The sequence below is a fragment of the Mus pahari genome, chromosome 1 (genome assembly GCF_900095145.1).
Source record: "Mus pahari chromosome 1, PAHARI_EIJ_v1.1, whole genome shotgun sequence".
NCBI lineage: Eukaryota > Metazoa > Chordata > Mammalia > Rodentia > Muridae > Mus > Mus pahari.
Window position 1 is genome coordinate 112,893,495 of NC_034590.1, and position 16,234 is coordinate 112,909,728.

A 16,234-nucleotide genomic window follows, 5' to 3' on the forward strand; every position below is an offset into this window, starting at 1 on the left:
TTGTGTGCCGCGTCATTTCTTGCTGGCGGGAAGGTAGCGCGGGACAGCAGGATACTTACAGCAGATACCAACATACTTGTCACATGGGCTTTGTGGCATCTGGGATCCATGCCTGCCCCTGAACTCTCTGAAGATACCCTTTACAGGTACCAGGCAGGCTCTGGCTGCTGCGGATACTTTTTTTTTTAAAAATCATCAGAGAAAGCTAGACACATTCAGCTTAGGTGCTGATTCTTAGCAGGGCTGAGAGCAAACAGGCAGGAACAGGTGGAGAGGAAACACACTTGGGTTGGACCTAGACACCCTTATCTTACAAGCCAGTGGTGCTGAACTGGGCTTGCTGTCATAACGGCAGTCCCAGGCAGCTTGCCAGAGCCCCACCTCACACAACTGTCCTGCTGCCACCCTGCAGTTGCTCTGGGAAACCTGGAGTGTGTGTTCATCAGAGCCAGACAGTCAACTGAGTGGCTTTTGTCTGGGGCTCAGGGGGATCCGTTGGGCTGAGTCGGCCTTTTCCCTACTCCAATACCACCAAATGTGCCAACACAGCAGAGATTGGCTCAGCTTGCCAATGTGAGGGAAATTCCTCGGGCAGGCTGGCTGAAGGGGCTCAATGGACCAGGAGGCCTAAGTAGCAAGCTGCTGACCAGGCGCCTGTAGGTCAGCTCTCTAAGTGCTGAGAGGGCAGACCAGGTCTCCGTTCAGAAGAATTTATTATCAGTGTCCCAGAGCTGCTACCACTGCCTGATTCAGGTGTGAGAACAGCTGTAAACATGATCAGGGCCCGGGGCCTGAGCAGGTGTGGCCTAGTCCATAGCGGCCAGGCTGGCAGGTGCGCCCCTCCTGGGCTGCCGTGGCATCACTGGAGGCTGCCATTCTGTAACATTTGCAGATACTCCTTGTACAGTTTCTCCTGGGCTTCAAAGAGCTTCTTCAGCTTCTTGGCCTGGCCCTTGCTCAGCTCTTTGCCTTCAGTGTCGTGGGTGGGCAGACCCTGCAAGGACCACAAAGATGCCATCAGTTCCCTCTGCCCTCTGGTCCTCATCCCTGCTGGTGGGAGACGCCTCTCTCCCTGACTTGGCTGTATTTACTCAGGATCAGCATCCACACCCTTATTTATCAAGTGCATTTTTGAGATGGGGGACAGATCTCAAGATAGAAGCTGGCTGTACAGTGGTTGCACATGCCTTTAATCCTGCCACTCAGGAGGCAGAGGTAGGCAGATCTCTGAGTTCCAGGACAGAGTGACTTCCAGGACAGCCAGGGCTACAGAGAAACCTTGTCTCAAAAGCCAAAATAAAATAAAAAAAAAAAAAAAAAAAAACAAGCTGGCCTCAAGCTTGAGCTCCTCCTGCGCGAGAGGCTGAGGCAGGAAGATCACAGGTGCGAATCTACACCTCTGGTTGTCTGGTCACCATCACAGGTGTGAGTCTACACTCTGGTTGTCTGGTCACCATCACAGGTGTGAGTCTACACTCTGGTTGTCTGGTCACCATCACAGGTGTGAGTCTAAACTCTGGTTGTCTCTTAAAAAAAAAAGGGGGGGAGGGGCTGGAGAAATGGCTCAGTGGTTAAGAGCACTGACTGCTCTTCCGAAGGTCCTGAGTTCAAATCCCAGCAACCACATGGTGGCTTACAACCATCCACAATGAGATCTGACGCCCTCCTCTGGTGTGTCTGAAGACAGCTAGAGTGTACTTACATATAATAATAAATAAATCTTAAAAAAATAAAAAATAAATAAATAAACTCTGGTTGTCTGGTCACCATCACAGGTGTGAGTCTACACTCCGGTTGTCTGGTCACCATCCTTAGTCCAGTGTTCTGATAAGGCGGTGGAGCTCTAGTAGCTGAGAACAGAGAAAAGTCTGGAGCACTCTTCTTCTTTTTTGTTTTGTTTTTTTTCCGAGTCAGGGTTTCTCTGTGTAGCCCTGGCTGTCCTGGAACTCACTCTGTAGACCAGGCTGGCTTCGAACTCAGAAATCCGCCTGCCTCTGCCTCCCAAGTACTGGGATTAAAGGCATGTGTCACCATTGCCTGACTGGAGCACTCTTCTTAGGGTGAAAAGAAGAGTCCCACTAGGGCCTATAACATCTCAGCTCAGAGGTGGCCAGGCAGATGCAGCAATGAATCCAAGGGCCTGCAGAGAGACACCTAAGGGAGAAAGCTGTGGCCTTGGCACCTTGGGCAGTTGGGAGGGTTCCTACATAACCTACAGATTCCTTTTTCTGCCAACTTAACTGGGCCTGGGATCAGAGCCTATAGTGCAAGAGGCCAGAGCTCACTACAGAACTGGCAGAGACAGCCTAGCTTAGCCTTTGCCCCAACAGGAGATGGATGGTCCCAGCTGTCCTTACGGGAGACCCACTCCAAACAGGAGACCCACTGGCCCAAAGCTGAAAGTCCTTGGACTCCAGCTTGGATGATGTGGGCTACCAAAGTCTGAAGAGCAAGGGGTTGGCTTACATTTTCATCAAATTTAGAATACTTGTTGACTTCTGACAGGAACATCTCACTGGGTGGTGTCTTCATCTTGGCCAGCTTTGCTGCCTGGAAGATACAACACACACAGACAAAATGTATGTCACAGCCAGAGCAGCACACAGACCAGCCCACCAACTATGCTCCCCACTCTACCTCCTCTACCACATGGCTTCCATGCCCTTAAACTCAAAAAATAAGCCCAGCAGAAAAAACTGGCATGGAAACCAAAAGCAGGGAGCGAAAGACCACCCAAGCATCCACTCCAGAGGCCTGGGGGCTGCAGTAATCCTCAGGTGGCAGGACAGTGGAGCTGGGGATCCACTAAGGGCCATCTGTCCTTTGCTGATGCCAGGACACCATCTGAGGGGTGCAGGCAGAGGCCAGCTCTGCTCCAAAGGGTACTTGTTCTAAGCCCAAAGAAGACACACAGAACTGGGCGGCAGGGCTCAAAGTGCGATTTTTGCCCAAGAGACCATGCGCCCTAAATAAACAAGTAAAATAGTTACTTCTTGCTCCTGTTTCTTTCTGGCCGCCTCCTCTTTCTTCCTCCTCTTCTCTTCTTCAGCCTAGGGAAGCAGCACATGCCTGAGATGTGTTCTTGAGCCACCCTGCTGTTCTGTCAGGCCCTACCCATTCCATGGTGCTTGACCATGGCCCAGAATGTCACTATCAGCATTGCTCCTTTCTCAAAGGTCTCCAAGAGAGAGCTGCCTTGGGCCTACCCAAGCTGGTATCCACTTTTGGCTGTATAGCCAAAGTTAGTCTGCAACTCATAGTAATTGCCCTGGCTCAGCCTCTTGGTTACAGACATGCATCACTACATTTACTATGAAAACACACTTCTGTTCTTTTTCCCATTTTGACACCCAAGTTCTTACAGGCAGGGACGTTCTCCATCACTGAGAGTGGGGACAAGGAGAGGGACACTTGGCATCAGGTGGGAGCCAGGTGACACACACAATTCCTAAGTGATGAGCTTCACTTTAGCTGAGGGATCCACTCGTTCCAGGCAGTACTGTCCTTTGGCTCCCACTGAGGGCAACAACCATGAATCTATTTCATAGCTGTGGGCCTTAACAAGGTGAAAAAGAACTCCAGCAAGTCAGGGCCTAACTGGCACCTCACTGGACACACCAAGTTCATGCAGGCCATGATCTAGAGTCATGTAGCTTCATGCCCTGGAGCTGATCAAGGCCAAGTGGGCACTCAAGTGCATCAAGAAGAGGGTAGGGGCCTGTAGAGTCAACTCACTCGCTCCTCTTCCAAAGGAACAGAGTTTTCCCTAGCACCCTTTTCGGGTAGGCCACAGCCACCTGTAACTCCAGCTCCATGAGTGTCTGGTATCTCTGGCTTCTGTGAGTAGCCACACAAATGTGCATACACTCACATACAAGTAGACCCAAATAAGAATACAAATCTTTAAAAAGGGACAGAGGCTGGAGGATGGCTCAGTACTGAACAGCACTTGCTGTGCTTCCAAAGGACTCGAGTAGGATCCTAGCACACAGATCAGGACCCAGGGCTCATTTCTGGACTCTCTAGGTGCCTGCACGCCTGTGGCATACACTCATCTATATGCATACACATAAATAAAAATGTTAAGGGGTTGGGATGTAAAACCTAGAGAAACCAGGAAGGGCTGAGCAACACCAGCAGCCATGAGAAACCTGCACCAAGGGCTGAGCCACCATCTTCCCTGCTGCTACTCCCCAATAAATATTAACACTACACTAAAATAGATAAAACATTTAAAACACAAACAAAACCAACACTTGAAAGGGGATGGTGGTGCACCCCTGTAATCTTAGCACTTGGGAGGTAACAGCAGTAGGATCAAGAGTTCAATTAGCTAAATCCTGAGCCTGGGATACAGGAGACCCTGTTTCAACAAAACACAACAGAATAAACTGCTACCTCCACTATCAACCGCTTTATATTTTGTGGAGACAAGGTCCCACTATGTAGCCTTGGCTAGGCTGAAATGAACTATGTAAACCCAGCTGGTCTCAAACTCAGAGAGATATACTTTGTCTGCATCCTTAAGTGTTGAGATTAAAGGAATGTACCACAACACTCAGCCAAAGGGTCCCTTTTCTGAATTAGTTACCTACCTGGTTAACTTATTTTTATGATTTTTTTGGCGGGGAGTGTGTAAGGGGGTGGTTTTGAGACAGGGTTTCTCTTTGTGGCCCTGGCTGGCCAGGAACTCGTTCTGTAGACCAGGCTGGCTTCAAACTCATAAGAGATCCACCTGTTTTTGCCTCCCAAGTGCTGGTATTAAAGGCATGTGCCACAACTCTCGAGCCCAAACATCCATTCTTAAAACAACATAAACATCCAACAGTGTTTTCATATTCAGCGAAATCAAGCTCCATCGCATTGACTTACTAACCCTTTTCTTTTCTTCCTTCTCTTTCAGTAAGGTGTCTCTGTCCACCAATTTCACCACTGTGGGCAGTCCTGAAAGCAGACAGTTGGTGAGACCCAGGGACTGTGGACTAGCCTGCCTGCCAGGCTGTAACCCTGAGCGTGTTAGCTGAGGCCCCAACAGCACTCCTGCAAGGGCATCTGGGACACTGCCTTTTGGCTCACACAGACAAAAAACCAGCGCCAGGAAAAGAAAACTGGTAAAAAGATTATAAAACAGGGCCGGGCTGCAGATAGGGGTAGAATGCTTGCTTGTGTAGCACTGCTTGAGGCCCTGAGATTCCATCCTAGCATTACAAAAACACAAAACCATGGTAAAGTAGGAAGGCCTTGCCTGTCTGGAATCATCAAATGAAACCCATCATTTTAGCAGGTGTGGTGGCTCACATCTGCAATCCCAGTACTTGGAGGGCTAGGCAGGAGAACTGCCATGTGTTCAAGCCTAGCCTGGGCTACCTAGTAAAATGCTGTCTCAAAAGTCAAGATTAAAAACAGTGCACTGTCCAATGTCCATTGTCTTTTTTCTTCCTTTTTTTTTTTTTTTTTTTTTGAAGATTTATTTATTTATTTTATGTATGTATATGTATATGAGTACACAGATGGTTGTGAGCCTTCATGTGGTTGTTGGGAATTGAATTTTTTTAGGACCTCTGCTTACTCTAGTCAACACCACTCACTCAGTCCCTGCTTGCTCTGGTCCAAAGATTTATTTATTATTATACATAAGTATACTGTAGCTGTCTTCAGATACATCTGAAGAGGGCGTCAGATCTCATTACGGGTGGTTGTGAGCCACCATGTGGTTGTTGGGATTTGAACTCAGGATGTTCAGAAGAGCAGTCAGTGCTCTTAACCCCAGTGGGAAGGAAATGAGTAGCTTTCTCAAGTCAGCCACTGCTGTCAGTCACCTTCAGACAGGCACAGATAGGTGGGGTCTTGGACGAGCTTTTTGTTCCTACCCTGTGAAACTCTTTGAATATTAAAGACTTGGATTTTTTTCCTGTGTAGCAAAAGGTTCCAGGAAGTCAGAAAGCTTGCAGTGAGACCAGGGTACATGCAGTTTATCTCCCCAAGAGTGTGAGAAAATCACCCACCTTCATGGTCTTCAAACCGTACCCCAAGCTCAGGCAGGATGTCATCCCGGAGGGCATCACTGAGCTGCAGAACCTCAAGGACTGTGGGCAAGAAAAAGCATCTCCTTTAGACTGCAGAAGGCCTAGGCCCCAAACCTGTGCTTCCTACAGTGCAGCTGAGTGGGTGCTGGCTGCTGGATTTGGAGAGAAGCCAGGGAAGCCAGGAGGCTACCCATGCCACCACTGCCACAGAAGTCCAAGGCAGAGCGCAGGTTCACAGCCACCCTCATGGCAAGCACCTAGGGTCCAACAAGGACAACTGGCTGTTCTAGCACTGCAGACCAGTGCTTGGGAGCCAGGACCTGTCTGATAACATTCTGTGGACTGCCCCTAGAGATGTTGAGCAGGGAGAAGTCAGCTGTCCAGAGCTTGGTACAGCCAAACTTTGTCCCATAATGACGAGGCTCCATAATACCCAAAGCTACAGTCATTGCCAGCCTGGCTCAGCACTGAGGCCATGTCCCTTCATGCATGTCCTCAGACCAATGCTATACTTATTCAGTGACTCTCTCTGCCTGAGTCATATTGATGCCCTAAGGGGGTTATCCCTTTCCTAACATTGTCACCTCACACACTTGCCACAGGCCCACCTCAGCAGTCTTGTTCATATGTCTGAGGGCTAAGAGCTCCTCAGTTGCTCAGCAAGATGCCCACCTTGCCCCCAACCAGTTCTGAATGCCCTGCTAAATCAAAATGTAGTTGGAATGAAGGGTCTCTGGGATTCAGACCGGGTCTGGTGGCTGGAGTGGTCCTCTAGTTGCTGCCTATCTCACTTGGAGATGTCAGTCTAGTCTGACCACAGGTATGGATATGGAAGGGTCACAGGCAGGGAGCTTGGTTAGCCTGGTCAGACCTGGCCTGGTCACCACAAGAAGTGGCTGCCCCAAGGCTGAGCGAGAGCACACAAGAGAGCAAGAGACAAAGAGGCTGAGCTGAGCCAACAGAGCAGGTAGGAATCAGAGGACTGCGGGTGTGACCAGTCTCTGAAGGCTAGCACATCCCTAACCTCTGAGTCGGTTTCTCTGTTGGTGCTAGTACTTATGATGACCAGCTGTCCTTCTCTGTGGAAGGTAAAGCGATAGATACTGGAAAGTTAGGCCAGCACCATGGTCCACAGCAGATACAACAGAGATTCTCAACTGCTCAGGTTGAGACTCCAATTCCGCTTTCACTTAGGAACTAAGAGTCCTAAAGGTTTTGATCATAGATGGTTTTTTGTTTTGTTTTATCCTAGATTTTTTTTTTTGGACATAAAAGCTCTGCTTTTCCCTGAAGGAAACATAGCCAAGGGCATCCGGATAGCTCCTCCATAGCCACAAGCTCACAGCACTGCAGGGGTTTGCAGGATCTCCTTAAGAAGCAAACTCTGCTTAGAAATATGGACATCTGCAGTCTGTGGGCTCCCCTCCAAGACAGAGTGCCTCCTGGGGAGACCTGTGCCAGCAGCAGCTGATTCCCCAGAACCACCTGGCACAAATCGTGGCGTCTTTCTCTGCACCCTGAGTAATCCTCTATCTCTCAAACCATACACCTCCTAACTTTGGAGGATGAAGAACTGGTGTGCACAGGCAGCCTGGCACCACCACGCACAAGGTAGAACATGACTCTAGCTCTGGCCCCAGAAGGAGTTTCTCCAAGCACCCTCAGACTTCAGCAGGACAAGCCACTCTCCAGTGTCTCAAGCCTAGGTAACCAGGAACAGAAAGGAGATATAGTGCAAACCAAAGGGCACTCTGGCTGTGCACAGGGCCCTCTATCCTGCCTGTATCAGAACAAGAGCTGTGCAGACACCTGGCCCTTGGCCCAAGAAAAGGCTCTGTCTGAGATGTTCTAAGTCAAAAGAAACTCTGACCCAATGCAATGCTGCCAGAGAGTCCCGAGGAATAGGGGAGGTCCAGTTTGGCATGGGGCTTATACACCTACACACCATGGACAGCCACCACAGGTAACCAGCAGAGGGTGAGCAGCAAGGGTGGGGTGCCCAGGACGGGGCCTTACCTTTTTTCTCTCGGGCAATCTTTCGAACTCCCTCTCTGAATTCTGATAATACCTGAAGGTAGGGCATGACTGTTGACTCGAGCTATTGGAAAGAACAGATTTGAGTCATAAGAGCCATTGCTGTTTTGTAACTGAATCCCAACAGTTCAGTGGATATGCCACAGGATACATGCTGCTGAACCCCATGTCCTGAAGCCCACAGGTCCTCTTCATGCCAAGTGGTATGGGAGTGGCATGTGCTGGAGCACAGCCAGACCCTATCTCCACCCTTCTTGGGCAGCCTGAAGAAGCTAGCCACCACACCGCCAACCTTAGCTCCAAGTACCTAATACAGGTGATGTGGGCCAGGGAGCAAAAGGTATGTTTGGGCTTCCAGTAGGATACACTTCAGCAGACACTACTCTGTCCATTGCTGACACGAGTGTTTTCCTCAGAACAGACACAGTTGTCAGAAACTTGTCCATACCACCATTTCCAATGGGCTGTCAGAATGCACTGACTGCTTGTGGTCACATGTAGGCCTGCTGAGTCATCTTATAACTTACACACACACCAAAAGCTGAACAAAGGGTTACCACCTACAATGACACTAAGGATAAAGCCAGGGAACCCAAAACCACGCTGGACAAGACCCAAACAGGAGTCTGAATCTAGAACTATCTTACAGACCGAAAAGGTCTGGGACTTCTGAATAGGGTCTTTCTATGTCTCAATTACACAGGAGCTGGAGAGCCAAAATAAGGACGTAGGAGAAGCATTGGCTGGAAGGCAAGAGAGTGCTGAAGTCTGAGCTAACTAGGCCTGGCCCTCCTCCAGAGAAACTGAGGGGAAACTGTCTCAAAGCAACAGAGGCTCTGGACTTCCAGAGTGAACTAGATCTTATCTCCAACCCCTTTGGACAAATAAATAGGCTAGCCACCATACAGCCAACCTTGGCTTCCAGTACTCGAGGAGGCTCCTTGGTAGAGGGCAGAGTCTATCTCCAAGAGTCCTGGGGCTAGAATCCTGCTGCCTGGCGTCTACCTGGGTACAAGAGGTTCAGGCTTAGGTCTGACTCTCTGGCTCCCACAGAACCTTCTAACTTGAAAGTCATCACTTGAACTTGAGCAGTGGGATAGAGGATACTTGGCCTCATAAGCTTACCATGTTCATTTGTGGCTGCTTCTTCCTACAAGCCAACTTCAAGGGGCTAATGAGCCCATCTGGGGATGCAGAATATGATATATCTTAAGATGCCTCCCCAAGATCACAGCATTGCTGAAGATTAGAAGCTACCTTTAAGTTCAAAGGCAGAACGACTTTTACCTACGAGTTCTGTGTGTGTGTGTGTGTGTGTGTGTGTGTGTGTGTGTGTGTGTGTTTTCAAAGAAAAGAGGGAGGGCTGGAGAGATGGCTCAACACTTGGTGGCTTTGTAGAGGATCCAAATTCAGTTCCTAGCATCTCTATCTGGTGACTCACAATCACCTGTAATTCCAGCTCCAGGGAATCTGATGCCTTCTTCTGAGGGCACCTGCATTCACTGCAAATACCCCTCCTCCCAGATACACACAATTAAAAATAAAATGTTTAAAAAGAAAGAAAAAGAAAGCTGGCAGAGTTTTTGTTAGGAGGACAGAGGAGTCTTGTATGGGTTTTTAAAAAGCCCCAGCAGTGATTCCTATCTGGCAAAGTCTAGAAGCCACCACAGCAACAGTTCTCGCTGACAGCTTCTTTCTTCACTGAGCTGAGTTGGCTTAGACTTGACAGCACAGTGTGGAGGAGGGGCCTCTTGGGTTGCTCATCAGTAGGAAGCAGCCCCGAGACAGCTTTGTCTTTCCATTTGTACTGAGCTACTGGTTTGCATTAGCACAGCAGACGCTCCATCTAAATATTTATATACACTTTCTTAGTTTCGTAATTAAAGAGTGCTCTCCGCAGAAGAAAGGTGGGGGAATCTTAAACAAGCTTTCCTTATGTAGCACAGGAACATAACTGTCATGTGTCCATCAGCCCACTAGACCTACAAGTACTGAAGTCAGCTGTGGACCATGGGTCTGTTCTAACTGGGCTTCTTTGCATGCTTGGACTGGTACAGATGTTCTATGGGACTGCCACTTTCCATTTTCTTGGCACTGGCTGCAAGGACAGGGGCTGGACCTGGCCTGACATGAGGTTCTGCCCAGCTCTGTGGGGGCAAAGACAAATAGTGGGAGTTCCCCCAGGACAGCACTGTAGTGAACACATGACCTTTAGGAAAAAGTCCACTGGTTAGAGTGCCCACACTCCATATTCTCAGTGTGGTGGTTTGAATAGGAATTGCTAACATGGCCTCATTCATGTGTCTGAATGCTTGACCCATACATAGGGAGTGGCATTATTAGGAGATGTGACCTTGTTGGAGGATGTGTGTCACTGTGGGGGAAGGCTTAGAAGTCTCCTATGCTTAAACCATGCCCAGTGTGACTCACAGTCCCTTCTGCTGTCTGTGGATCAAGATGTAGAATTCTTAGTGCCTTCTCCAGCGCAGAGTCTGCCTGCACGTAGCCATGCTTTGAAATTGTAAGCTAGCCCCAAATTAAATATTTTCCTTTATATGTTGTCTCTTCACAGAAATAGAAACCCTAACTAAGACACTCAGGTTGAAGTATTTCGAGGAAAAAGAAATTGTGCATTTGCACTGACATGTACTATCATTCCCTAAACTCCACAATGTAACCATCTGCACATTTATAACATGGGGGTTATATACAACCTAGAGGTGACTTAAAACATAGAGGGGGACTGAGGAGAGAGCTGTTGGTAAAGTGCTACTGGACAAGCATGAGGACCTGAGTTTGATCCCTACCATAAAAAAGCCAGGGTGACAGGACATGCCACATATGATCCCAGTGCTGGGGATGCAGGGACAGGTGAATCCCTGGTGCTTGATGGCTAGCCAGCCTAGCCTAATTAGAGTCCTAGGTCAATGAGAGATCCACCTTAAAAAAACAAAGCAGGAGGCTTCGGAGGCTGACCTCTGACCCCTACATACACGCAAGCAGGCATACAGATGTAAGGAGGAGCTACTGTGAAAGGGCCTAGGTGGCTTGAAGGCATAAAGATAGCAGCATCAGCTGGCACGTGGGAATCCTTTCAGTGTGCTCTACTTACGTTCAGGTTGGTTCCAGGCCCACCAACTGGGAACCCCAGGGGGCTCTCCTCCTCTATGGCCCCAAAGATCTGAGGAAAAAAACAGACAGGACTCAAACTGAGTGTAGGATGCACAGAATATATACAGAGGTGAGGTGTCACCAATGGCCAGTAGCTCACGAACTGTCCTGACTTCTCTGGGGACAGGGAGCCAGGTGGGTGGTTCCAACTGTCTGAGGCAGGAAAGAGCAACATTCCTTTAACCCTATCCCAGGGTGCCTGTATCCATCCATGGTGCACTTCCCTGAAGGCCCATAACAAGGTCAGGTGGAGGAGGCAGGGAAAGTCCCACTGGCCTAGGAGGGAAGAGCTGCTCTAGGGCATGGAGGCCTGGAGCCAGAACTGCTCTGCACAGATGTGCTCAGAGCCAAGGCCTTGTCACTCACTGGCTTTTGCTTTCAAACTCCAAGATGGGAGAAGAACAGTAACCAACAGCCGTGATTATAGGTGGCTCTGAGGCTCTACTCACACTTCAGGGAGGCCTCCAACCAGGATGACCACTCTGGTCAGCACGCGGCAGCTTCCAAGTATCACTCAGAAGCTAAGTTCCCATCATGGACCTGCCTCCAGGCTCACCTTCAGCATGTGGGTGAGGTACATGGCAATGTTCTCTAGAAGAGCCCTGTTGGGCCTCCTCCGTTCAGCCTTCCTGGCTGCCATGTAGAGATTGCACTGACTGACCAAAGCCCGCATCTCTTCCATGACAGTCCGGGTGTCAATGTTATCACACAAGGCTTCATGAACTGCGGTCTTCTTGCCATAGAAGCTGAGTAAGGAAGAGGAATGGAAGCAACAGTCAGGCCTGATGTTCCAGCACAGCTCTCTGGAGCCCAGAAACCAGAGTTGCTGCCATCAGCAAGTATTGCACTTCTGACATGTGACAGGGCCTGGCCTCATCAGCTACCCAGGACAGGCTATGATGGAGAGAGACCTTCAGCCAGCCCAGAACACACACACACACACACACACACACACACACACACACACTCCTTCCCCCCCCCCCCAGGAAAAGGCTCCACCTTACTTCTTATTTAGTTCCACTTCTTCAGCTTCCCACTTTTCAAACTGGCCAGTGATGTCTACAGGGGCTCGGAGGATGTCTTTCACATTTAAGAAAAACTCCTGAAGTTATGGAAGTCAGGTTAATGGCATTTGAACAAGCTTCTACCTACCAAGACTTGTCATCCTACTGACATGATGTTACTTGAGGAGGGGAGATCTGTCAGCACAATGCAGAGTTCTAAAATAACACTTATTCCTTGGGACAGAAACGTGACATAGTCCCTGGGCAGGAAGCCTGAGTCAGAATGAAATGTTCTGCATATGAACATGGCCTTCATTTTGCAGCTATCAGTTTTTGGTTTGTTTTGTTTTTTGTTTTGTTTTGTTTTGTTTTGTTTTGAGACAGGGTTTCTCTGTATAACCCTGGCTATCCTGGAACTCTCACTTTGTAGACCAGGCTGGCCTCGAACTCAGAAATTCGCCTGCCTTTGTCCCCCCCTCCCCCCAAGTGCTGTGATTAAAGGCGTGTGCCACCACACCCGGTGCAGCTATCAGTTTTAAGAAGAGGCACCATGTGGCCATCACTGTGCCCTGGATTACATTAGAAGACCCACACCACCCACAATGCCCCTCCCACCTCTGGCAAGAACTGAGCACTCACATTCATGAACTTTTCATACTGAAGAGCAGACTCCATAGTGTTGCTGGAATAGTCCAGTGTGTCTTTCCATGAGTGCATGAGGAATGCCAGCCGCAGCTGCCGCGCTGGGGAGCAGATACATGGCTGCTATTATTCCCATGCAGTTGCTGGTACCCATGCCATGGGTTTCTGCAGCAGCTGTGCTCACCTGAGTGCTTCTTCAAGGCATCTTTAATGGTGATAAAGTTTTTCAGTGACTTGGACATCTTGCAGCCTGCTATCGTCAAGTGGCCCGTATGCAAGAAGTACCTGACCCAGCAGTCATTTTCAAAGTAGGCCTGAGTACAAAGAAAGAGACAGGAGGAAGGCTTGGGGGCTGGAGTGAGATCTCACCTGTCAAGAGGTGCTGGGTACTTAATGCATGGTGCATGCACCATGCATGAGGTAGGTGTCACCTCTCTTAAGTGGAGCACCTGAGGCTTGGAGGCAATGTGCTGGTGACCTGCCAGCCGGGCATGACTGGCTTGAACCTAAGCCTGCCTATTACTGAAGGTCAGGCTGTTATCACTGGGATTCAGACAAAATGACCAGGGTTCAACCCTCCCTCGGCTCCCAAAATTGATGTCAAGTTTATCAGGAGGCTCTTCCTGAGGGTGCTGCTGATGTCTGTCCAGTTGAGCAGGAGGACATCAGCTCCCTTTCTAGCAAGGCAACCTGTCTTTACCTACCTCTGACTGTGCAAGCTCATTGTCATGGTGGGGGAAGCGGAGGTCAAACCCTCCACCATGAATGTCCATCGAGGCTCCCAGGAGCGTGCCTGCCATAGCGGAACACTCTATGTGCCATCCCGGACGACCCTAGAGAGACATAAAGGGCCCTGCTGACCATTCCAAACCTGCCCAGGTCTTTATTACTGAAGCAAATGACCTTTATGCCTCTGAACCTCACTGAACCAGCTCAGAATCTTCACAGGAATAGACCAAGGGAAAAATCTGTTTATATGGTTCAGTCTGTGCTGTGGCTGAGCTAGAGCCTGGAAATTATTTCTAGATTCCCCAAGCATTCAACAAGTGGCAAATAGCCACATATACCCAAGTCAAGGATGTCATATACTCATCTGGACCTCAACTTACATCAACTCACCAAGAACATCAACTTATATGCATAGAAACCCAGAGCAGAAGCCTCCAAGGCACCCAATCTGACTACACCCCACTAACAGATCAGGAAACCGAGACCTGAGAAGAGAAGCTGCTCACCCAGAGGCCCAGCACCCATGGGCCCTGCAGCTCTTCACTGCCCCAGAACCAGGTTCTCGTCCCAGCAGCACTGCCATCCCTTTTCCAGCACCCACTCCACCAACAGAGCTGCCCATTAGAGGACGAAAGGAGCTATGCCAGCAGCCTGTGACACCATCTCTTCTCACTGCCCCTTCTCCCACCACTGGCTTACTTACCTTTCCCCAGGGGCAAGGCCAGGATGGCTCGCCTGGCTTGGAGGCCTTCCACAAGGCGAAGTCATTGGGAGAGCGTTTCTCACTAAGGCGGTCAGCAGAGATGCTCAGATCACCTGTGAATGGTTAAAGGCATTGGGTAGGGTCATTTAGTATCAGGTGTCTATAGGAGTGTCAGCACTCAAAGCCACTCTCTCTATGTGTCCATGGTTGAACTTTCTTGTTATTAGTCAATTAACTTGTGAGAGACCTGAGTACTGATCACTGTCTATCAGCAGTTAGGTCTGACTCTGAGCCAGAGTCTCAGCTACTGTGGTGGTTCTAGAGACACACCTACCTCCTGAGCTGTGAACGCCCTGTCTGTTGGAGGTTGTTGCACTCTGGGCTGAAGCTAAGAGGATGTGTGGCTCACTGGGGCATAGCTCAGGGTACCTGGCCCATGCAGGTGGGAGCCCAGGGTGAAGAGCACACTCAACTGCCAGCGCGCTGGCTTCCAGAGGGGCAAAGGTGTGGCCAAGCTGCTGTGCACCACTTTGTGGAAGCTGAGGTCAGTGGTGACACCCCCTCTTGAATTCACAAAGCAGCAGATAAAACTGAGAGAGATGAGGGTGCCTGCTAGGTGCCTTTCCTGCCAGTTTCTCTGAGGCCCCTCAGCAGTGGTGGAGGGAACCACTGGCCAGAGGCACTTGGACAGCAGCACCCAGGTATAGGATGACTAGAGACCCAAGAGGATAGCACTGTCTCCAAGTACACAAAAGACCTGCAGACAGAGCTGCTATGGAGATAGGGACCCCTCTGAGGATCAAGTCTGTATTAGATGAGTGGACAGAGTAAACGCCTTCCTTCTACCTCAGGCTCAAGCCCTGGAAAAGGAATAACACTTGCTATTCTAGGAAGCTAACAGAGGAGCCATTTTTGAGGAACTATGTCTCCCAGCTGTGGTGGGAGGGAGACAGTGCTAGGGCATCCTGAAACACAAGCTCCAGATGTGGGACATGCACGGATGCAGACTGCTTGAGCAGGACTCCTGCTGTCACCTCCTGGCCCAGACACAATTACTACTCTGTCTGGTGTGCTCATCTGCAGACGAAAGTAATCTCCTCATGAGAAATGCAGGTACATGCAGCACCCAGGACAGACCTCAGCCTGGCTCCTGTTCCTTTCTGCCATCCCTCTGCCAGCAAGAAGCATCCAGAACCACAGCTATCAACATGCTCTTTCAGCTACCCTCTTTCAGCCAATCCAGGCTAGCAGCCAGGTTTCCATGTTATTTGGGTGTGTGGAGAGCCAGCTCTCAGCATGTAACGTCACTCATTCACATGCCTTTACCTCCACTCCTCTGTGTTCTCCGTGCACTGCTCTCTCTTTGCTAGTTTCCTGCCTCGCTGCCTGGCTCATTTCCCTCCTCTCTGCTTATTCCCAGCTACATGTACCTGGAGGTCAGCATTATACCTGCCTCTTGTGCCTCTGTGGTCTCCTTTCCTCTGAGGGACCCAGGTAGCTTGCCAGTTTCCCATCCCTATAGTGTGAAGGCCTTGCATACCTGCACCTTGGTCAGACAATGAAAGGACTGTTTGGGAGTAGCTCAGAACGTTCTGACCTGGCCCATGGTCTGGGAACTTAAAAGGGAAAGATCCCAGAAGCTAGAGAGATGGTCAGTGGTTATGAACACTGGCTACTCTTTGAGATAACCTGGGTTCATCTGAAAGCCCTACTTTCTGACCTTCTCAGGCTCCAGACACACAGGTGCACAGACACATATGCAAGCAAATACTATACATGATATAAACAAAATGTCAAAGGGGAAAGGTGATACTTGATTCCTTCAACCACACCTAGCATATTCAAAACTTTTAGTCCGATGTTAAGTATTGCCTACCCAACCTCTCTGATTCTGCAAAGTATGCAAGGCTGTCTCTTGGCACATG

At 49.6% G+C, this 16,234-nt stretch overlaps 1 protein-coding gene across 2 annotated transcripts in view; it reads right to left on the bottom strand.

The window, feature by feature from the left end:
• Positions 1-697: 697 nt before the first annotated feature.
• Positions 698-16,234, bottom strand: part of Cars (cysteinyl-tRNA synthetase) — a 45,518-nt gene continuing 29,981 nt past the window's right edge. For both annotated transcript variants that reach the window (XM_029544909.1, XM_021195472.2), the window contains 13 exons: positions 14,310-14,422; positions 13,582-13,710; positions 13,062-13,191; positions 12,875-12,978; positions 12,236-12,333; positions 11,788-11,977; positions 11,173-11,241; positions 8,043-8,124; positions 6,006-6,086; positions 4,877-4,944; positions 2,991-3,050; positions 2,467-2,550; positions 698-994 (listed from right to left, as the gene is read on the bottom strand). In XM_029544909.1, coding sequence (XP_029400769.1) covers positions 860-994; positions 2,467-2,550; positions 2,991-3,050; positions 4,877-4,944; positions 6,006-6,086; positions 8,043-8,124; positions 11,173-11,241; positions 11,788-11,977; positions 12,236-12,333; positions 12,875-12,978; positions 13,062-13,191; positions 13,582-13,710; positions 14,310-14,422 — 1,343 coding nt within the window. In that variant the 3' untranslated portion in view covers positions 698-859. The remainder of the gene's footprint in view (positions 995-2,466; positions 2,551-2,990; positions 3,051-4,876; positions 4,945-6,005; positions 6,087-8,042; positions 8,125-11,172; positions 11,242-11,787; positions 11,978-12,235; positions 12,334-12,874; positions 12,979-13,061; positions 13,192-13,581; positions 13,711-14,309; positions 14,423-16,234) is intronic.